At 43.9% G+C, this 24,511-nt stretch overlaps 1 protein-coding gene across 1 annotated transcript; it reads left to right on the top strand.

Annotated features, from left to right (window-relative positions):
- Window positions 1–298: 298 nt before the first annotated feature.
- LOC131677672 (protein cramped) lies at window positions 299–23,598 on the top strand. The gene is made up of 6 exons (XM_058957617.1): window positions 299–512; window positions 19,487–21,046; window positions 21,107–21,904; window positions 21,974–22,081; window positions 22,155–22,823; window positions 23,022–23,598. The coding sequence occupies exons 1-6, from the start codon at window positions 489–491 to the stop codon at window positions 23,121–23,123; spliced, it is 3,261 nt and encodes a 1,086-aa protein (XP_058813600.1). The 5' UTR covers window positions 299–488; the 3' UTR covers window positions 23,124–23,598.
- The last annotated feature ends 913 nt before the right edge of the window (window positions 23,599–24,511 follow it).

Below are 24,511 nucleotides of genomic sequence, written 5' to 3' on the forward strand. Positions count from 1 at the left end.
TCTTATGAAAATCTTTAGGATACAATTTACTGTTACCTAGTTATATTGCAAGATTACTGTGATGTCACAGTAAACATTATTCTCTAAATTTATATTCGGAATACTCCGAATGAACGTTTTGTACTATCACTTCGATGAGTTTGGATTCGAGCGGATAAGAGTTGACCTCGTTTTGGTTACATTCGACGCAAAAGTAGGGCTCTCCAGAATGAACTTATTCGACGAGATTTTGATTCGCGCCAACGTCATCGACACTTGTAACGCTGCTAGCTGTCAATGCTTATGCAAAAAAGCAACAACATCAGCACCAGTGTTCGTCAGTTTGATATTTACCTGTTTTCTGTGTGTTTGTTGGAAGTAGATTGCTCCGCACCGAAAGGTTTGAATAGCAAGTGCGATTATTTATCTGAAGGAGTGCCCAACATTTCGGAGAGATTTTCAATTAAAATAGCGACCGGTGTCGTTTCGGAGTATAGCCCGACTAGTGTATGATTTATGATAAGCCGATTTCGGTAAGTACGGGTTTTAAAAAAAACGGAAACTTTTAATGAACCAAAGTGGGAAAGTCAACGTAGGAAAGTCACCGCCATTTTTGAGAAAAATTCAGGTCATAAATTTATTTTTTCAAAGCCGTTTGTTCTTGATAATAATGTCCAAAAAGTACAATGGATTGATTAAATAAGATGCATTTAATATAAATTTAACGTTGTTTTTTATCGGAGGCCAAATAGATTCATGATTAACGTGTAAATCACGCAGCAAAAATTCCTATACAACAAACCTAAATCGTAGTACGTGATCATTGTCTCTTATAGATTGCATTACTGCAAAGTTCTAGAAGTAATTAAATCCATACACATATTTTGTTCTAATGTAATAATTGATTTTTAACATTCAGGACCAAAACTTCCCAAAACTCGTTAAATTTTCATGAAACTACTACGTTGTAACAATCCGAAGAATATTTTAGATTATTGTTCAAATTGCCACTACAACTAGAAGCTACTGAATTAGGTCTGTTATATAAGGATATATTCACAACCTTGTCTGCAGGCAAACCTATCCGGAGACAGATTCGCTTAGGTATGCCTTACCAGTCTGAAGAATAACGAAGTGAGACCGACCGATATATGGGGATTGGGAAATATGCCACGACGGCCATTTTTGTGGTGTCTCAAACACGAACCGTTAAGAAAAAATCGTAGGTCTTATAGTGCTTCGGATCTTATGGTATTTTTGGTTTTTGCACACTGCATTACACTGGTGTAGTCGATGCTACACTCATTAAAACTTGGGTGTAATCTATCTCTTTTTTGCACTACGCCGGTGTAGTACCAGGTAAAAGCTAAAAAGCTTTTACACGAATACGCGATAAAAAACTGAGCTCCAGATGATGTGGCACTTATGGCATTAGACAGGCAAATGTTATCTGGACAAGAGTATAGTAGCCAAAACGTAATATCTCAATTTACCATTAGCTATTAGAATACTGAATATGTAGAATTAAAATGGTGGTGACTAGAATGATAATTACAAAATATCTGATATACTATCAGATGGAACAGATATGCTATAGAGGTCGAGCGGTAATTCAAACTAGTATAATATCGCCCAAAGCTATTTGCGAACTGCAAAAAACCTCTTCTGTGATGAAACCAGCATTTCTGCTACGGGTAGAAGACTCTGTGCCATTTGCTACAAAGTTTGAATACTTTCAGATAACCTGGCAAAAAGAAAAATCATTTGTCTGCATAAATCAAGGTTTTTTCCATAAATCAAAGAAGAATTACATGACATTACAATACATGGTTTGATCAAGTTAAATCTTTGGTCTGATTTCCTATAAAATCTCGCAAATATCTTACTTTCAAGATCACATTGACGGAGAATGCAGCATTATACGAAACGATATTAAAAAGTGTTTTCATAAACAGCAATTTTGGTCTTTGTCTAAAGAACAAATTAAACAAATAATTGAATGGGCAATGTATTCGATAAAACTTTGGGGAGTATTGTTCTGCATCTGAAAGCGCGCTAATGACCTAGCAATCTTCCTCGTGCGATTGCCTGCTCTATAGATGTCAGCAGAGAATATTCTGTAACGAATATCACATCACTTCGGAAATAGGATAAGAGAAAAGTGTGTTTCGTTTGAACAATCACTTTGACTCTTGGAAATGATGAGTCGCTTCCTCAGATCGGTAAACTCTGTTTGAGGTTAACGCATTTTTAAACTACTTTTCGAGCGTCTCAGAGTAATGTCACACTCAACACACTTAACGTTGGCTTAACCCTTAAAAATGCAAATTAGTTTTTTCAACATTTGTGAAAATTGTCTCAGCTTCAATATGTTACTGCTTTTCGAGGCTTCAATGGCTTGTACGAAAGGGTGCTTCGATGCTACGCTCTGGATATTCTTTAACACGGATAGCGAGTCGGTGAGGATGACTGTTGTGGAGTGCATGGGTCTTTTATCCGTTGCTACGGTGACTTCATTGCCAGGAAGGCTGTGCGGAGAAGACCCACAACGAGAAGGCCAAGTCTCTGATCCTCGTTCTCACCCCGGATCGTCGGCCTTGGATCCATCGGTAAAAATTTGGGGAATCGTTTTTTCCAAGGCGACTATGATGTCACCGCGTTGACACCATTGGGTAGTGAAGCGAATATTGACTTCATCCTAATTAGAAATAGTGTTACTGCAATCACTGATCCTTATGGGACTCCGTTGGTCTCCTAGACTTCGCCAGAGTTCACCGCCGATGTATACCTGGAATCGTTGTTCCTTTTAAGGTAATTTTAAATGCCGGCTCCGAGATTTCCGTGGATGCCCCATCGGTGCAGCTCTCGCAGTAGTCCTTCGCGCCACACTGTATTGCAGGCTTTTGTCACGTTTAATGGCGGCATGTAAACTTTTTGATCCCGCTTCTTCAATTAGTTCCTCGCAGATCCTGGTGGATTCCTGTCCCGAGTTGTTTCCGGAAGTCGAATTAACGGTTATCAAGAAATTTGCTTTCTTCCAGTCATGCAATTAGCCGTCATTTGGCCATATTCACTAGAATCTTTGCGGTACACGAAAGAAGGCTTATGGGATGGAAGTCGCTCGGGGTTCGTGTGCCTTTACTCTTTTTGAGGATTGGAACGATGTAGGAAAGTCGTCTGAGAATGTCCCACTTTCCCAGATACTATTGAAGGCATCGAGAAGTGCCCTTTTCCCACCTGAAGGTAGATGTCTTAAAATTGGGTACTCTACTCTTTGGGGACCAACCGATTTTCCGCGGGCTGTCCTAAGGGCGGCTGTGAGTAGAGTTTGGTGAAAAAGGGGTGGGGTTGGTTTGAGACGTTTCAGCCGCAGGTCCTTGCAATGGTGTTGGAGTGGAGGGTCACGTCCAAGGCCGACGCGGAGTTTCCGCGGATGAAGGTTGTTCTGCCGTCGTTGAGGACCACGGCGTTGATTTCCCCGAAGGCTTTAAGTATCTGATTGCTGCGGTGGCAGCACTTATACGATCCCCAGGCGGTGTGGGGTGGCGTTAAAGTTCGATTACGATGAACGGAGCTGTAATCTGTTTGATGAGGTCGATCAGTTGATTTCGGATGTCAGTGGCTCCTTGTGGTATGTGTATGGAGATGATGGAGCACCGGAAGGGGGTTGACAATCTCTTGGCGACGGAAATCAATGTGGTAGTGAGGGGGATGTGCGCCGTCAAAATGTAGCCGGGTAATAGCTTAGGGTAATGGTTATAGCTCGGTGGCCTAATACTGGATTATCGTTTGTTGGCCACCTTATTCGGAGGGCTACCGGGTGCCAGGAGCATCCGGCGCTTTGACTGGTTGATCGGTTTTCCTTTTCCTTGTGTGTGCTGATGTGCTGTTTGGCGTTGTACATCTCTGTTGCCTTTGCGGCCAGGCTGTCATGCGCTGGGGCTTCCGGCCGAGAGAGGCTGGTTCGCTGCTTGGGGGGGTTTGGTTGTTGGTAGTGGTTCGGGAGGTCCGCGTCCGGGTTGGGTTAACTGACGCTTCAGTCGATTGTCAGACATGGAACCTAATTGGGTGTCAAGTATTCCCGGTTCGTTCCCGGTTGAAAGCGCCGATGGGCGCCGGAGGTGTACTGTCTTTAGTTGATTGCAAGATGCGAGACCTAGTAGGGTGCCAAACGCATCCGACGATAAGGCTTGGTGTCCGGTGGGCCAGGCTTTTGGTGGAGTGTCGGTCATTCATTGGTTACGTAGTACTTTTGTCTGTTAGCGTCGGAATCCGGAATCGGTACTACCCAGTCAGTGCCGGTGCAAGGGGGGGGGGGGAGTCCTTCTCCCTGGCCGAGCAGCTGGATGTTTGGACGGTTTGTTCGGGTGGGCTACGGTGCGGGATTAGCTTGTTGGTGTTGAGGTGGTTGTTCGAGTGTTTAGCGTATTGTGCAGCTTCAGCTGTTTTCTTTGTTTTGGTTTTATTATTGTTGCTATTTGATGTGTGTGATGCATGGTTTTGTTCATAATTTTGTTTAGCTTGTTTGAGGTCTGGTTGCTGTTGATATTTTGTGGCATTTCAATCCGGGATGAGCTTGTTGCTGTCGGCAGGCATTTTACGATTTTTATTCTGCGGTTGTTTGGGTTTTAATTCTCGCACTTTTAATTTTTAATTTGCGATCTCCTCGTACCTTGCGAACCGTAGGGCCTCGGTGCGACTTGGAACTACACTCTCGGATCCTTTCCACATTTCATCGGGCGTTCCTCAAGGGAATCATCTCGGACCTCTTCTATTTGTGCTCTTCGTGAACGACCTCTGTAGTGAATTATCGTCCTCTAAAGTCAAAATTTACCGGGTGATAACAAATATGGTAGACTGTTGTGCATTGCAAAAGGACGTCGATAGGATCATTGACTGGAGCGACAGAAACGGAATGAGCGTGAATATTAAAAAATGCAGCACAATTACTTTTACACGAGTACATACTTCAATTAAGTTCGAATACTCAATGTGTTCTGCTCCTGTTGGACGAGTCGTATCCGTCATGGAACTTGGTGTCATTCTCGACTGTAAGCTACACTTTACCGCACATTACTCTTCCGTTATAGCTAAAGCCTACGCTTTACTTGCACCCATCAAACGCAACACTCGTGATTTCAATGATGTGTATTGTCTAAAAACACTATACATTACACTGGTACGCAGTATTCTAGAATATGGCGTTACTATTTGGGCTCCGTATCACACCATACACATTAATCGTATCGAAAAGGTACAGAAGAACTTTATCAGGTTTGCAGTTCGTCGGTTACCCTGGCAAAATCGTTTCCAGCTTCCTCCATATGAAGATCGCTGTATCCTCATCAATCTCCCTACGCTGCAAAACAGACGGATCTTTCTGCACCGACTTTTCATTTTCTACCTTCTGACAGACAACATAGACTCTCCTGCGCTTCTAGCAAAACTTGACCTCAACGTTCCGGGAAGATCTTTCCGGAGAATTGATTTTTTCCGACGCTCAACACATCGCACGCAGTATGGCCAGAATAATCCTTTGGATGTTTGCTGTCAACGCTTCAACAGTGTCTCTCATTTGTTTGATTTTCATATTAGCAAAGAATCGTTTAAATCAAAAATAGGTTTAGGTTAGTGTTTAGTCTAAGTCTGTGCGATGTAACTTTTTTAATCGAAGACTACAATACAATTATTATTATAATTTTTTGGGTGCAGTTCCATCCTGTGAATTTTCGATTCCTTTGCTTTTCCCTCTTGGGTGCGGCATTTGTATGTGTCATCTGAATGGTGTTGTTGCTTGTATCCGTTTCGGCTGGATCTTCTTCGCCGGTGCTTGAAGTTGCTGAGGTTGTCTGTATATTTTGCATTCGTCCACACATACAAATTTCGTTACGAGTAAGTTTCTGGGCTTTTTTCCTTTCTCCCATTTGCTCCGATTGCTTTTGATGGTGTTTTGGTTCTATTTGCAGTTTGGTGACTACTATAGCTGGGTCGGAATCCGATGCGGTGAACCCAGTCCGCGAATAGAAAGTACTGGATACCGTCTAGTATTACCAGGTCGGCGCTGCAGATATTGTAGAGTGTGGGGTTCAAGAGAGCGCCTTGCGGAACATCAAATGGTATTTTGCGCCGCTCCGATGAGTAGCCGCTGATTGTCTCGTGATAGGAGCGGTTAAGCACATAGGAGCGGATGAATTTTAGCAGGTAAGGGGAATGTTTCCTAGAAGCATCTTGTGCAAGATTGCATCCTGCATACAGAGTTGTATGCCTTCTTGACATCCAGTAGCATCATGTCAGAAGCTCCACTAAAGGTTGGCTCGAATCGTTTCAAGCTGAATTGCACATCAGAGTAGTTCCCAGGTGGATTATCCGCTCGAGAAGTTTGCTGAATGAGAACAACAGACTTATTGGCCTATACTTGGTGGTGTTCTTGTTTAGTTTCGGGATGGCACTCCTACATATTTCTAGCTAGATGGGAAGCATACAATCGGAGAAGATTTTGGCGTGGAAGATTTGGGCCTTTAGAGACTGTTTCAAAGGATGCAATTTCGAATGTTGTCTTGACTAGGTTATTTTTTAGATGAATGCTTACGAATAATAGCGTGATACGGGCGTTGTTTGGGGTGCGTAGCGTTCCCCTCAATCTGCTAAAGTTGGTCCCAGTACTCGCGAATTCTATGATTTATTGATGATACGATATAGATAGGATCTTTTTTCATGTGCCACTCACCGGCGTTTGTTTCACAGTTGCAGTACTTCGGGGACCGAAATACCGCGTCCACTAATGGGTGTTCAATAAAAAATGAGAATGATTTCAAAACGTCTCGGTAATTAAAGTAAAGAGCGTAAATTTAAATAACTTTCTGGACTTCCTAGAAATGGGTGGCATCTTTCTTTTCGCTCGGGTGCTGCCAGTTCAATCGAAAATGGCGTCGAAACAGCAAGCACTACGCGACCGCGTTGTACGGTTTTACGAAACGCATGGTCATCGTGGAAAAAAGCATCCCTGAGCGTTGAGCCGGTAGCGGCCGTCCGGCGAAGATAATGATGAAGAAGAAGGAAGCGTTGAAAAAGCTGTTCGACAACAAGGACGGAACGAGTTTGCGTGACATAGGCCGAAAATATCACTGCTCCCATACTTTGATTCACCGAACCCTCAAGATGGGGGGCATCGGAAGAAGACTTGGTCCCCCGAGTACACGAACGAGCATATAGCGATCGTGAATTCTCAGGGTCGGTGGATGATGAGGAATTATCGCGGGACGTCATTCGTGCTGGACGACGAAAGTTACTTTCCGCTCTCGAAGACCCACATTCCAGGAAATGACAGCTACTATTCCAGCGTCAAGTCGGCCACAACCCCCGAAGTGAAATATAAGTTAAAGCATAAATTTGAAAAAGCCATATCGGACAGAGGGGTTTCAAAGCCGTGGTCTGGCCATCAATCAACAAGTGTACCAGGACGAGTGTCTTAAGAAAATTCTTCTGCCGTTATTAAAGGAGCACTATGCGGATGAGAAGTAAGTTTACTGGCCGGACTAGGCATCTTCCTATTACGCCAAGAAAATGTTGGAGTATCTTGAGCAGAAAGAGGTACCGTACGTGCCGAAAGAAAGAACCCTACCTATTTGCCCCAGTGCCGTCCCATTGATGATTTTTTTGGCTCTCTCAGTGCCCAGTGTACAAAAATAATTGGCGGGCCAAAGATACGAAGCACCAGGATCCGGAATTGTATCCGAAAGATGGACGTCAGTGTCCTGCAGCGGTTTTGTGGGAGAATCGCGATTAAGTTGCGTCGTACCGCTGGCCAGGGCCCCTTCTCCAATGTTCATTGACGATTTTTGAATAATAAAAAAAAAAATTAATAAAAAATACTGAAATCGCCAAAAACATTTTTTTATGTTGAGTTCTCCTTAATTAATTATCTGCGTCAATCTCAGCTCCGTTGTTCAAGGTTGTAACAGTAACAGTAAGTTGTAACATAAAAAAAAAGTTATTTGATTGTTGAGATATCTCGGCGAAACTGTGTCCAGGTCGTCACAATCAGCCGTACTTTGATATTCGACTGGAAAAATGTATTTTTTTGCTGCAACCTAGTTCCGGTAACAATTCCTACGTCCACTTTGTTCCGTTCCGAAAAGTCGAAAAAGTCAAGTCTCTCGCTCTAAACCAAACGTATTTGGTAGTCAGCCAGAGAGCAGTATCGGAGTCAGATAGAGAGGAGCGCAAGGCAGTTGTTCGGGTAGCTAGGACCGTTTTAAAACGAGAGATCAAGCTTAGCCAGTCAGAGTGCCACAAGGAGCTGTGTCGAGAAGTATACACCAATCCCTGAGGGGATGCGTACCGAGCCGTTATGGCGAAAATGAAGAGCCCGTTGACACCTGCCGAAATTTGCCCTGGTAAGCTGAAGATAGTAGTTGAGAATCTCTATTCGAAGCACGATGTAACTACCTGGCCACCGACACCGTACGGCGAAAAAAGCGCAATCACGGATGATTGGCAAGTGACTAACGATGAGTTCGCAGAAACATTGAAGCAACAGAAACCAAATAAAGCCACCAGTCCGGAAGGAACGTGGTGCTGAAAGCTGCGATCCTGGTATCCTACACGGACATATTCAGGATGGTGCTACTGAAATGTCTAGATGATGGCAGATTCTCCGAAATGTGGAAGGTACAGAAGCTGGTTTTGCTACCAAAGCCGGGGAAGCCACCGGGAAATCCAGCTTCGTATAGGCCTATATCTTTGCTGGATAGCATTGGAAACTCTGAAAGAATCATCTTTAATAGGCCGACGAAATTAACGGCAACCGAGCGCGGAATGTCTAAAATCTATGTCGCATTCCACAAACGAATCCCACTGTCGGAGGAAATTCGTACAGTGCTCGAGAGTACCGAGAAGGCATCTAAACAGAAACGAATAGGAGATCGATGCTGCGCTGTGGTCATGGTAGAATGAAGAATGCTATTAAGAGCACCAGCGAGAAAGTCATCACCGCAGTGATGCACAGAATAAGGGTCCCCCATTATATATGCTAGATCCTGAAGAGTTACTTCCAGTACAGAGTGCTGCTGTACGATACGAATTAAGAGCAGAAGAAATTAATGCCGAGGTGTTCCTCAAGAGTTCCATTTTTGGTCCAACTCTTTGGAACTGGATGCACGATGGGGTATTGAAACTACGGATGTCTAGAAAAGTGAAAATCGTAGGTTTCGAGAACCACTTGTCGCAAATGTTGACGGGTGAGATACTTGAAGAAGTGGAGGTGTCGGTGACGGAGCCAATAGTCACGACCGAGAACTGGATGAAAGGGGTCAAGCTGCAAATAGCTCACCACTAGACGGAGGTGTTTGTAGCGATCACGTATATCAGAAGTCAAAATAACTTCCAAATTCAGTAACCCAAGTTCCCTGTTGCAAATATGTGTTCACTTCTTCCATTCTGTAAGAGGAAGAATGAACACTAGGCGGCTAAAACGTACTATCCGCTCGCGCACGCACGTTTTTCTCTTTCCCAATCTGTCTCACGATTGCACAAACTAGAGCAAGTGGTTGAGTTTCGGTTGCCGAACGGACCTCGTTGTCGTTGTCTTATCAACCGCCCGACCAGAAAAACTATTTGAACGCAAGTGAGGGTATTGGCGCGTAATGATATGATGCAAATGTTTCGAGAGGGAATGAGATAGCGATTCAGAATCAATTGTCCAAGAAGTTCGTTTTTCGAAATACGAGTTTTACTTCGGTAAAATTACGTACTTCCGGGTATCTAGAACCAAAAATCGTTTATCTGAGGGTTTTAGGAATAGCTTCTCATCCATTTCAATCTAGACTGTGAAAGAGGCTAGAGTGCGTGTTTTTTTGATTTTGTCCCGCGGTGTGTCGAAAGGTTTGTCCAGTTAAAATATGAGATGTCTTTAAAATTTAGTAATTTTATTGCTATTAGGTGTTGCGTTAAAGTCTAGAAGTAGGAAGTGCGGATAATTCGTGTGCGTTTGCTGAAAGTACAGAAAAGGTAAATTACAATTGTGCTTATAAAAAGAGAGACAATGCGTTCACGGTATCGGTAGCCGTGCGACGGCTTTTATTCTACCGTTTAGATTGGCACTATTCATCGGCCCGCCACACCGCCCTTCGCCCACCGACGCGCTCTAGACCCACGCGCTAGTTTGGAAGATTCTGCCGCTACAACCAAATAAGGCAGAAGTGCGACGGTTTTACATCGTTTGCTCAACTGAGCTGCACGTCACGACCATCCGGTGTGTACGTAATTTGTTGCTGGCATCGTGTCCGGCGTACCGACAGTGCCAGCAGTTATCTAATCCCGTACGCAGGAAGTCATCCGGCACATCCTTAATCGCCGCCTGCGCAGATTCATCACCGCCGGTGTAGATACATCGCCGCCACCGCATCGCCGCATCGGGACAGTCTTCGCAGTAGTGCGAATGTGAGTGGGCAAGCAACGAAAAAGACTGTAAGTACACCTACCACAAAATCCATGCGCATGGTGAAAGTTTAGCCGATACACGCACCCGGCAAACTAAAGTTCGGCAACATTATGGCACGTTAGCCTGATAGGAAATAGCGATCGCTCATCCGCACACAGTAGGGAACAGTAAAATTATAGACAACACCATGTTAGGAAAAAAGTAAATTAAGTTTATGAAAATGCCGGTTAAGTGAATAAATTAAAAGGTTGATTGTAGTTTGTTGAATAATGTGTTGGTATTAAAGAAATAGTATTAGTCATGTTCCCCAAGTAATTACGAGTTTGAAGAGGTATCTCATGTTTCGCGTCGTGTTAGTTTTGTAGTTTTTTGTGATCTTTACTCCAAGTGGGCTACTTGGGAATCTTAGCCCCACCACTCGAGTCTCTTTTCAGTTTAGTTATTTGGGTTTTGAGGCATTCTTCCAGTGATGAGACAATACGAGTGGTGTTCTTAGGTATTTTGGGATAGGAAGGCGAACTTCTCTGGGTTTATTCGGGTAATTTGATGCATGAAACTGAGTACCTCTCGATTCAGTTGCGTATGCTACGTCGTTCCTCTAAACCTTCACTATATCGACCCGCCCTGAGGCTGGGTTTCTGGTCGGGCAACCCTAAAGCACGACAAGTGGTCCTCGAAAGAGGTGGCGCTTAAGCCATTTGTTCGGAAAGGTGGACGATTGGGCAGATTGAATCCGTAGCAACGTCTTGCGCGCTACATTTTGGCGCCCAACGTGGGGCCACGTTATTGGGAAATTTCTGGAAGTTAAAATTTTTCTGGAGTAGGTTTTCGTTTAGGTAAATGATACGGTTCAAGATTTTTCTTTCTTTTGCGAATTCAAATGCTAGACTATATTACTGGATATATGAAAGTTTATTCTTCATGGGTTTTTCCTACCGCTATTTTTAAATTTATGGTACAGTTCGGATACTTGAGTGTTGTGAAAGTCTTAGTTATGGTTTGTGTTTAGTTGTTCGGATATTTTGTGATACAGTGTTTTTAGTTTATGGGAAGTTCTAACGTCCATTATGGAAAACAAATTTCCCAATGCATATCACCTGACAAATGATGAGGTGGATTACGAATTGGTAATTCGGGGTAGGATAGCGGAGACTAAATGGGGTCTGGAGGCCAAATGTCAAATTTTAGGGAAACTGTTTCGAAACGATGCCCGAAAGAAACGCGAATATTCTTCCCCAAATACAATTTACGAAGAATACGACTATACTAGGGTGAAAGTGGACTTTTTCGGGAGGAAGTTGGATCGATGTCACGATGAAAGGGTTGTTTCTCGCCTCAAGCATTACTCGATGAGAGTAGCTAGAAGCAAAACACCCGACGATGCGTCGGTAAGGATGCGAAATGAGCTGACTAACTTCATTCGCTCAATATTAGACAGGTCCAATGGGAAACGGGGTCCAGTTGGGCAGAGTAGGGACGTGTTTCCAGAAAACCGCAAAGGGTCGTTACACAACGCTTACGCAGTTTTCGACAGGCCAAAGTTCGAAGAATGGGAAGGTACGAACGATTCGCAGTCAGAACCTTTGTTTTCCAGATCGCTTGGTCGGTCCGCAGAAGAGTTTCCTCTCCAACTTAGTCCGGAGCAGGCATTGTTAGACCGAATATCTGAGCTAGAGAAAGAGATCGCAGCAGTCAATGAAGCCAATCAGCAGGAATCGAAACACAGTAGTTGTGGTCAAACTTTCGAAAGGGACGGGTTGACCAATCGTTGGTGTGAAGATCATGGTGGGGATAGCCGATCGTACGAGATTGCGGGCGATGAACAGCGAATAAACCGCTTTTCTGAAGTGTTTAGCCAGAACTGTAAAAGCGGTCGGTTAGAGCAGCGTTTGCCATGTAATAACGACGATCGTGTAGATAGGGATAGTTTGCTGTATAGCTTTAGTTCAGAGGAAGTCGACGATGACCATTGCTATGAAATACGGGACCCAACTAACATCCAGGTACCGGATTGTCCATCTCCATCTTTTTACGAGAGCTCGTGCGAGACGCATCATGAAATGGGATCGTCGTATTGTGATGCCGATGAATTAGATCGCGCTCGGAATCAGTACGACGATGATCGGGAGTCGTGTAGGTCTTTGAATACTAACGTAATCGAGCCAATTCGATTGGATACAGTGCTAAATGAAGAAGGCAGTACCGATGAGCATAGTCCCACTGCTGAACTATGTAAGACTGGGTTGACTGAGAGTTCTACGAAGTTTGAGGGACGGGAAATATACTCGTGTATCGATAAGATATTAAACCATGTCGCTATTCCCGTGCTAGAACCTAGGCTCAGTGATAGTTTAGACATCAAGGAGACATGGGACGGTTTGATGTTAGGAATCAGTTCGGTTCCAAGCGAGGGTAGTAACCGTATTGCTCACTTAATCCCTACTTTAGGATCGACAGTAGAGGAAAACGGTTTTTGCGGGATCGTCGGCAAAAATTCGGGGAAAAGCGGCAAAGAATCTGCCGAAGGGTTGTCTGTACCCTCGAAGTGTGAAACCGCCGAAGCGCAAAACACCTTATTAGAGAAAGCGAAGATTGATCGAGATGTCGAGAAACAGGGCAGAATTCCGTCGTTAGTCAGGAACGAGTCTTGTCCAATACGACGACGAAGGGTTTTGGTTTCAGACGGTCGTGAATTTGGTCGTCTTCGAAATTCATTGCTCAAAGTGAATAATTCAAAGAGAATCTCGAAAAATCCAACGGTTAACCGGAGCAATCTGCTTCGCTTAAAAGCTAACCTCTCTACCAAAGAAGGGGCCCCAGTGAACAATTCGGAGCAATCGGGCAAAGGAAAACTTTTTGTTGTTATGTTAGCACTTAAATCTGTGCTGCCTGTTGTAAAGTGGGTTACGGGAGTGCAATGCTACGACATTGAGGATTTGAGTGGGAAGCGGCCTAAGATACTTAACTTCAAATACCGCAGAAAACTCAACCCACCCAATTCCTCCCCCTCTCCCACTTAAATGAATTAAAAAAATTCGAGCTATGTATCTCTCACTTGTTGAGTAGAGACAATTGCACCATGATGCGAAAGCTCTGGTTGCGGAAAATACTGTTCCACCGTTTGTAAGGCTCTGCACTGTTCTTAGCACAGCTGCAGCCCCCACAACAACTTTAATTTACTGGGGGATCCTTGCGAAAGCTCAAGAGGCCTTACAAATCTGGTTGGAAACAGTTAATTTGATTTCGGGAAATAAGCTTCGTTCCCCCTCACTAGTTACTACTGCACGTATAGCTATCCCCTCGACCAGAAGTCAGAGAGAGTTCACGGCGCAAGCCTGAACGATGATCTACCAAACCAGAAACTCCGAGCCAAAGTGGCGTTGAAGAGGAGTACCTGTAATGGGAAACACATCGCGAGTCCAAGACGGGGGATGCTTGGATGATGACCGTGCAAGACTCGGAGGACTTTCCTGTGTAAGGTCGATGACGAGCAAACCCGAGTGAATCGAGCTGGCAGTATCAACTAGGAAGAGGAAAAGTTACATATTTTCTTAAGGAAATTCAAGAGGGAAAGTATTCGAACAGGTTGGCCTGCCTGTCGAGAGAGGAGTCGATATCTTCCCCGGGGCCGAGACTAAGACGAATAGGGTGGTGTGCTAATCACAATCACCCACCCTCCCCCGTATTTCTGTAAATAATTCCCGTTCGGATTAAATGATGTTAGTGTTTTTACAACTACATCGAGTCTTATACTCTATGTTAGTACCTAACGCTAACATATATTGAAATTTACCTGCTAATTATGTCTATATTTTGTTAATATGGAATTATTTAATGTTTTTGTTCGATGTTAATATTTTCATGTTCATATTTTGTTATTTATATGCATGCAATTTATTTATTTATAATTATTTATTTGTTCAGTTATTTCCTGTTATATTTATTTATTTAATGTTTAGTTATTTATTTTGGTGTAGATGATTTATGTTTATTTGGGAAATTTATGGGGTGAATTATTTTATGGCAACTTTTGGCCAGTCATCCTCCTGGATGAATTTTGATGGAAACCTTTCCGATTTGGAACACTGTACTGTCCGGTTGCTCCTAAAATGTAAAGTTCACCATTAGATCCTGTTCAAAAAACTTACCTTCAACTGGAATCCAACTTCCCTCCTTCAGTTTCCGCTGGTTTCTTCAAAACCAGTTTCCGAACAGTATATTCCTGTGGGGTGGGTTGGCCGTCGACACCCGTCCATCTCCCGCTAAGCTACCTGATAAATAAAAATAAAACTGATTTGAGTTACCTATTTTTCGTAGTCCACCGTTTGCAGAACAGTTTTCCTCTACAAATTACCTGAAAATTTAACAAAAAAAAAAACACTTCGCCCAAACGCAACCTAAATCCGATCACTATTTACTTTTTGTTTTGACGTTTCTTATCGTGACCGTATTGGTGGTTCAATGTGTGCGTGATATGAGTGAAAATTTTGGAGCTTTCATAGGGTTGCCAACTTTTTACCTACACTTTCGTTAAGTTTTGTGTGGCCGAAATATTTCGGCGTAAGAAACATGATGTAAAGTGGGATTAGGGTAATGTAGGGTATGTTGTTTCAGTGTGTGTGATCATGTGGTCGGAGACATTCCGGCGTTGAAAACGCAGCTGAAATGACGTGATGAAGTTTCTTGGGGAATTATTTTGGCAGATTTCTCACTGGCCGATGCATTTCGGCGTTAGAGTTACTGCTAGGGGTACGGATGAGGTTAATGCGTTTTGTCTTTCCGAGATTTGTGACCAAGAGATATGTTGGTGTTTTCTCGGAAGACAAAACTGTGCGGTAAATTAGATGGAAGGATACCTTTCCATTGAATTGGAGTAGTCCCGAAATCTGATGAGCCTGTTATTGTGTGATATGGAGTTATGCGTTTTGTCCATTTGAGAGTGTTGACCAAGGAATTTATTGGGGTTCTCTCAAAGGCAAAACAGTGCGGTGAGTTTAACGTAGGGATACCTTTCCATTAGATTGGAGTAGTCCCGAGGTTGAATGAACCTGTTATTTAAGGTTTCGTTATGTGTGTCATTGAGGTTTAATGTTTGTATTGAATGGGGTTAAGCTTGATCTTGAATTGAGAAATTTTAGATTCAATGCTATTTTGGGAATTTTGTATGTGCTTGAGTGTTTGATGTTTGAACCGCCAACAAGGAAACGAAAGAGATGTCAGACCCACTCAGTATTTCTGTACGATATATGAACTGATCATTTGTAAATATTTTGTATATAGTAATCTTAAGTTACTATATGGTGATTGCTTGTAATGTGTAAGTCTTCAACGTGTTATTTTTTCTTCTTAACAGTTTGCCGTTACGAAAATTTGGTTTTACTCCTTCAACCAAATTTTCGTAAAATAAGCTGGGGTGTTATGTAGCGATCACGTATATCAGAAGTCAAAATAACTTCCAAATTCAGTAACCCAAGTTCCCTGTTGCAAATATGTGTTCACTTCTTCCATTCTGTAGGAGGAAGAATGAACACTAGGCGGCTAAAACGTACTATCCGCTCGCGCACGCACGTTTTTCTCTTTCCCAATCTGTCTCACGATTGCACAAACTAGAGCAAGTGGTTGAGTTTCGGTTGCCGAACGGACCTCGTTGTCGTTGTCTTATCAACCGCCCGACCAGAAAAACTATTTGAACGCAAGTGAGGGTATTGGCGCGTAATGATATGATGCAAATGTTTCGAGAGGGAATGAGATAGCGATTCAGAATCAATTGTCCAAGAAGTTCGTTTTTCGAAATACGAGTTTTACTTCGGTAAAATTACGTACTTCCGGGTATCTAGAACCAAAAATCGTTTATCTGAGGGTTTTAGGAATAGCTTCTCATCCATTTCAATCTAGACTGTGAAAGAGGCTAGAGTGCGTGTTTTTTTGATTTTGTCCCGCGGTGTGTCGAAAGGTTTGTCCAGTTAAAATATGAGATGTCTTTAAAATTTAGTAATTTTATTGCTATTAGGTGTTGCGTTAAAGTCTAGAAGTAGGAAGTGCGGATAATTCGTGTGCGTTTGCTGAAAGTACAGAAAAGGTAAATTACAATTGTGCTTATAAAAAGAGAGACAATGCGTTCACGGTATCGGTAGCCGTGCGACGGCTTTTATTCTACCGTTTAGATTGGCACTATTCATCGGCCCGCCACACCGCCCTTCGCCCACCGACGCGCTCTAGACCCACGCGCTAGTTTGGAAGATTCTGCCGCTACAACCAAATAAGGCAGAAGTGCGACGGTTTTACATCGTTTGCTCAACTGAGCTGCACGTCACGACCATCCGGTGTGTACGTAATTTGTTGCTGGCATCGTGTCCGGCGTACCGACAGTGCCAGCAGTTATCTAATCCCGTACGCAGGAAGTCATCCGGCACATCCTTAATCGCCGCCTGCGCAGATTCATCACCGCCGGTGTAGATACATCGCCGCCACCGCATCGCCGCATCGGGACAGTCTTCGCAGTAGTGCGAATGTGAGTGGGCAAGCAACGAAAAAGACTGTAAGTACACCTACCACAAAATCCATGCGCATGGTGAAAGTTTAGCCGATACACGCACCCGGCAAACTAAAGTTCGGCAACATTATGGCACGTTAGCCTGATAGGAAATAGCGATCGCTCATCCGCACACAGTAGGGAACAGTAAAATTATAGACAACACCATGTTAGGAAAAAAGTAAATTAAGTTTATGAAAATGCCGGTTAAGTGAATAAATTAAAAGGTTGATTGTAGTTTGTTGAATAATGTGTTGGTATTAAAGAAATAGTATTAGTCATGTTCCCCAAGTAATTACGAGTTTGAAGAGGTATCTCATGTTTCGCGTCGTGTTAGTTTTGTAGTTTTTTGTGATCTTTACTCCAAGTGGGCTACTTGGGAATCTTAGCCCCACCACTCGAGTCTCTTTTCAGTTTAGTTATTTGGGTTTTGAGGCATTCTTCCAGTGATGAGACAATACGAGTGGTGTTCTTAGGTATTTTGGGATAGGAAGGCGAACTTCTCTGGGTTTATTCGGGTAATTTGATGCATGAAACTGAGTACCTCTCGATTCAGTTGCGTCTGCTACGTCGTTCCTCTAAACCTTCACTATATCGACCCGCCCTGAGGCTGGGTTTCTGGTCGGGCAACCCTAAAGCACGACAAGTGGTCCTCGAAAGAGGTGGCGCTTAAGCCATTTGTTCGGAAAGGTGGACGATTGGGCAGATTGAATCCGTAGCAACGTCTTGCGCGCTACATGTTGTTGGTCAGCAACTGCAAAGCGGTTCAGCGGACGCAAATCGACTTCGGAGGGCATGTGATTGCATCGAAGCGTGCACTGAAGCAATTGAATTCGGAGTGATAATCGACGACTGGTTGAGCTTCAACAATTATATCGACTACGCTTGCGAAAAGTCGGCGAATGCAATGAATGCAATAGCGAGAATCATGCCAAACGTCGGCGGTCCGAGAATCAGTCATCGTTATCGATGCTGCGATATGGCGTTTTGTATGGGATGCTACGCGGAAACCAAGCGGAACGGTGAGAAGCTAAACAGGACATTCCGGCTGATGGCCGTACGAGTCGCGAGTGCGTAATATCGTCGGTGGCAGCATGCGTTATTGCCGGGATGATCCCCATCTGCATCATCCTGGCGGATGATATCGAGTGCTACAATCGGAGAAACACCTGAAACGTGAGGAAGATAGTTAGAATCGATTCGATGGCGCAGCGGCAGCAGGAATGGGACAGTACGGAAAAAGGAAGGTGTATTCATCGGTTCAGGCACGCAACGTCACCGATGTGGCCGGAGTGTGAGAACGTCGAGAAGACACCTGAATATGTGGTCTTTCAATGTCCGAGGTTCGAAACGACACGCCGAGATATGCTCGAAGCGGGAGGGCCTGACTTCAACTCGGATAATGTTGTGAACAGAATGACAAGGTACGTAAACACGTGGAATGTAGTCAACAGAGTAATGGCGCAGATTATGACTGCCTTACAGCGGAAATGGTGTGATGAACATTGAGTTACGGTTTCGGGAGAGTAATCACCGCGTGGAAACTCTTCGTTAGAGTAGGCAAGAGTCACCGCTGGAGACTAGTCGAGTAGACCGCTATAAAGCATAAAGAACCGAACTTCACCAGAAATCGCTGGACCGACCACGGCACCCTATCGGTTGATCCGAGAGAAATAAAGCTAAAACCAAGAAGAATCGAATCGAGAGAACTTTTTTCGTCGGGGAACACTCCGTCGGAGTAAGCTAGATTCACCACCGGGGACCAGACCTAGTAGATTGCGACGAGACACCATCAGACGCCCTGCTCCACCGGAATCGCCGAACTGACTTCGACACCTGGTTGGTTGGCTCGGTTTCGGAAGAACTTCTCTCGACGGGAAATTCTCCGGCGGTGTAGGTTAGGTTCATCGTCGAGGACTAGACCGAGTAGTTCGCGAACAAGTCGGGAGCTCAATGAGTAAGTGGTGCTGAATGGTACGAGAAGGAAGTTGCGGTGCTGAATGGCACAAGGAATCTGAGTGTTGGTGCTGAATGACACAAGAGAGCCGAAGGACTCGGTAAATTAGACAATCTGAAGTTTGCCGCCCAGATTGTCTTCATAGGGCAAGAGTACTAAGTCTCCACCCACAGCTAGCTTTCTGACTGCCATGCATAAATTGCCAGCTTGTGTGGATGGTGGAGAACTTGGGTTTGTCTTAACCCTACTGATGGAACTAACTACTAAGTAGTTGGATTGGAGTGTTTGCTATGCACATAAAACCTCTTCCTGAACTAATGGTTGTTGCTGTATTTCAGAACAGAAGGGTGCGTGGGGGCGGCGCTGACATCAAACAATAATAGTGCCACTTGACCATACCAAATGTGTCGCGTGGAATAAATGGATAATCTACCGCCTTCATATCCGCTACACCAGTTGAATGGGAAACCTTCAGCATTATCAAAAAAACAAAGAATTTTAAAACCACATTCACACTCTCATGACTAGAATTACCAAAAATTTACAAACCTTAATAAGTTCTTATTTTTCTCTGCAGATGGATTCAAGCAACAGCAATGTCACAAATGTTAACAATAGCACCAGTAACAACCCCAAGCAGGACTCAAAGACGACAGACCCTGGTGGAGGATCTCCGATAGATGAATCCAACCCACCCACTGGTGTAGTTGCGTCAGATACCCAGATATTGGTAGCAAACGCAATCCCGAAAGCAGCACCGACAGCGAGTGCTTCCAACACCATCACCACCACTACCGCCACCAAGCCAATTTCGCACAAACTCAACGATATAAATCTGCAACAAATTCCAACCGAGGAACTGCTCGGATCGGTGACTACGTTTTACCCGAGCGGTGATGCTGAATGTGGACATGCACTGCGGACCAGCGCCAGAGTTATTCATAAAATGCGAATGGATTCAATCCGCGGCAGTACGCCACCACCACAGGACAGGAAAGATGGAGGCACTGGCAGTGCCGGTGGTGGAAAGATTGGATCTGCCAGTGGAGCAGGGAGTCTTGCAAAAACTCCTAATCAACAGAAACAAGTTCGAATGGTTTGGAGTAACCAGGACAAGAATTTGTTTTTCGAGGCGCTCAACGAGTGCGGAAAGGATTTCGAAGGAATTGTGAACTATTTGAACACGAAGAAAAGACGAAAGGATATTAACAGTGAGCATGCTTTCAAGGTAAAGGATGTACGCCATTTGTACTATCAGTTCAATCAAAAGGTTTCCAAGTATTTGCACTTTTCTGATGAAGTTAAAAAGGAAGCACAGGAGTTGTATGGTCTAATTAACTACGGAGAAATGAGGAAGAAGGCTCCCTTCCAAAACAAAAAATACTTTCACAAACTAAAGGACTTGGTGTACAAGGGTTGGACAACGATTCGCGAAAAAGGTAGAAATATTCGGATTAAAACTCCTTCGTGCCGAGCATTGCGCAAGATTAATCAGCTGGAAGAGTGGCAGGAGGAAATTAAGCTTCCACCGAGGGTGGATGTGATTCTGAAGCCTGCCACAGTTGGTGCCTGGGGACGCGTTCAGTCGCTAGCTCAAAATCCCCGGGTCAGAACATCGGTGACTCTGCAGAAGCGCCTATCAACTTTGTTGCAATTACTGCAACAAAAATGGCGACACCAGGATATTCGTCTGGGGGAACGAATCTCAGGCTTGAAAGCAACTAGTGCTAACATAACGTCGAAGACATCCCGTCAGAAGGCGCAGCACGAGCTCGAGCTGTGCACCAAAATGACTGAGGATGCAAGGAACGGCGAAAGTCAGAAAATATTGTGCTTCACCCCCTCAAAGGAAGCTGTAATTCATCGGCCAATGATTAATTTAGCAGAATTTCTTAGCAGTTACAGCATTTGTTTGAATTCATACGAGCAAAGAATTGGAGCTAAAGTTCGCGGGGAGGTGCTTTGCGCGGAAAAGTTGCACAGTTTCAAAGAGCGAATGGGTGCTAGCTCGAAACGACAACGACACGATAGTGGCTCCGAGAAGCACAGTCCTGATGGCAAGAAAGTTAAATCTGATGTAAAAGATATTAAAGAGGAGAAAGTAGGGGACTGTGTACCGGCGGTTAATTTTGTTGAGGTAATGTGTTTATAGAAAAATAAATCACACTATTTGTAAAATATGATATTTATTTTGCAGGTATTCAAGTCTCCCAACGCATCTAATGAATCAATCGACCTGCACATTGAAAGCAGTGATGGTGAGGGTCAACCGTTGACCAGACCATGTGTAGTGCTGGTAAAAGCACCAGAAACAGATATATTTTCCGATGATGCTGATTTGAAAAGCCCGGAATCGAATGACTCAATGAAGTTTCCTGGTTTAAGTAAGCTAAAGGAGGAATTGGATCCGGTGGGCTGCTCCACAGGAGGTGAAAACTCGAATGATGGTGCTGTGTCAGAATGCGACCAGCCTAAACCGTTGAAAATGGAAGAAGTGGGAGAATCCACTGCTAGTGAAGATCTTATAAAAACTACTGTCAAACGAAAGGAATCAAAGGAAAGATGTGGTAAAAGGAAGGATTCAAAAGCCGGAATCGCAGGATTAAATAGTTTGCACTTTCGACCACTCATTTCTGAAGAAACTATTCAAAAGATCAGAGAAGGGTGGACATCGCAGAACGTGGGAGATTTGACAGTAGGAGACTTGTACATTATGTTTGGAGAAGAGAATAAGTTGTTTTTAGAATACTGTTGGGTAAAGCCGAAGGAAAATGCATCGAACGCTTCAGAAGGATCCCTTCCGGAAGATAACATGCATGAAGCATCCTGCAGCAATGCCACCGCCAACGTAAATGTCGACACGACCAAATCCATAACTTATGACGAGATTAATTTAAGTGAACGACTGAAGCAATTGCTACAGATTGCCAACCTCAATGAAAAGACTGGCAAACGAAGATGCCCCTGTGGGCATGTTTGCGACAGGAGAACTAAGGTAAGCTGTCGGGGGTGGTATTTTCTACTACATGTTCCAGCCGCCATAACTGCAAAACTCGTTTTTCAGATCATTGATCCTCTCACCAGTGCTTCCAACTTGAACGATAATCTTTTGTTCAAGCAGCCGATGGTTCCAATGCGCAACAACCCCATTGCCACTTTGGCCAACTGTAACGTGAGTGCATTCAATATGCCTTTCCTGTTTGAATTATAATCAACTGATCTTCCTATTGTCATTTGCACTACAGGTACTGCCTCCTCAGCAAATGCGCTACAAGCAATCCCGCTGGTGGCGGATGCGAGTCAATCGGCAACAGGTGCCGTCTCAACGAGTGATGCTATCACCCAATGGGTTTCCGTGCGCTCCGCTGAGTAGAACCAACAATAATAATTATCCAGGCCTTACTAAACTAGTACCTGAACCGGTCACATCAATGGTTTCTTCTACTCAAAATTATCAAGTGGCCAGCAGCAGCAATGGCAGTAAATGTACCATTGCTACTGCCAGCAGTAGTTGTAGTCGGCCGGAAAATGATGACGATCAGGTAACAAAGTTACTGGAAGATAAGATCAGCAGTTTCAGCAGTGCTAGCCAAAAGCCTACCATCATGGGTAAATCGGTGTCAAACGCTACAGACGACAGCTGCCTTAGCCTATTTGATGTTTCGCTTCCTTCTACCTCTTCAACGCTGATTGCGGATCTGATGAGTGGATCTGAAGTTTCTGGTAGTGAACAGTTCGATGACGGGGAAAGTAGTTGCAGTACGACGCTGTCCGCTACACGAATCCTCAGAGAATCACCTGTCGATGGCAGACTTATCGAAACGGATATAAATGATATTTCATTGAGTAGTTTTCTTGGACACCTAGATGCAGTCTATGAGAGCGAAGCAGTCACTAGAAAAAGAGATTCCGACGTGAGTTCCATGCAAATGTATTTTCAATGTTCTATTCTTATCCGAAGCTTTTCTAACCCTCATGCAGTCACATCATTATCTACACCTGAATTTAACAAGCGTAATATGTGATTTCGGGAGGGTTCAACTAACCTTTTTTTATTTTAAATTGGGTACTTTAGAAATGCGAGCATTAAAAGTTTTTTTTTCATTTACCAGATGAACATCAGTATTATCAGCGAATCCAGTGTGGACTACATTGCACGCTTCGAAGATATTGCAGCGCAGCTCCGTGCCCAACAGGAGCAAGATTCGGTCTAGATCGAATATTACGGGCAAAGACGACAGGGATTTTTCTCGAATCCAGCACACTGTAAACCATAAAAGCTTTACTCCAGGAACTAAGCGAAGTTCTTTGGAACCGAAATTTAACTCTCGTGATCGATATAATTGACGTAATTTTATCACTTTTTCCGAATACTGTAAGGCAAGTGTTAATTGAATGTCTCGTTTTTCGTACGGAATAATTGTAGCGTTTTAGCTGGCACAACTAACGGGACATCTGTTGATTTTTTAATTATAATCTTCGCAGCTTCAGTAGCTCATTTTGTTGAAATGTTGCCTTGCATATCTTGAACTTGACTCTTAGCGTTGGTTGATTTTTTAATATTATTTATTCATGTTACCTTTCTCAATGGACATTGTAATTTTGCGACGTTGAAGTAGATACAATCAAAATCTGTATGATTCCTCGAACTGAAATTTAATGGAAATATATAATTTACTTTCGTTTGAATCAGTTGTTTCTGTATTAATATATTGTAAGAGATTATTTCACAATGCCATTAACAGATTATTTGTTGGGAGAGCTGCTTATCTATTGGTAGTCTTGCAACTGGATATATTCCAGAATAAAAGCATTTTTACAATTATTTCTAAAGGCGAGGTGTGTTGACGTATGAGGAGGCAAGGTTTTCAGGCAGTCGAATGACAGGGGCAGCGAGTTTTCCAGGCAGTCAAATGGCAAGGGCGTCGGAAAGGTCAACAGCGGAAAGGTGTTGCGCCGTTCTCTATATCATCTGCTTGGGAGCGATGGTCGATCTGGCCGAGTGGTTTTTCCAGGATGGTAACTAACGTAGTTTCGTGATGCGGGGCCATATTGTAGATACAGGGACTGACTGAAGTTGAGAGATTTCTATTGAGAATGACAAGGTGGAAAAGGCACTAAACTTCAACATTAATTGTTATTTTATCAGTATGCAATCGGGCTGTCTGTTTCTGCAACCTACGTGAATTAATTGGACACCAACCGTTTGACCATTGCACCGCGCACCAGGCTTCCCTTGAGGGTTATGGCGGCTCAGAGGCTGTCCTTCCACGTTGCTCAGGGATACATTGCTCCTATACACATCTATACATACAGGCATACATTCAGCAGTTTCTAGCAGTGCGTTAGTGATACTTGACGTGAAGAACGCATTCAACAGCGCCAGCTGGGATGCCATCGCGCTCTTGTTACATCGGCTTAGCCTACCGGTGGGTCTGTACCGGATCCTGGAAAGCTACTTCCAGAACCGCGTACTGCTATACGAGACCGATGCCGGTCAGAAAAGGATGCCGATTACCGCCGGAGTCCCGCAGGGCTTTGCCGACGACTTAACCTTGGAGGTCTACGGGGAGTCAATCCCTGAGGTAGAACTAACTGCAGA

The sequence above is a fragment of the Topomyia yanbarensis genome, chromosome 1, assembly GCF_030247195.1.
Source record: "Topomyia yanbarensis strain Yona2022 chromosome 1, ASM3024719v1, whole genome shotgun sequence".
NCBI lineage: Eukaryota > Metazoa > Arthropoda > Insecta > Diptera > Culicidae > Topomyia > Topomyia yanbarensis.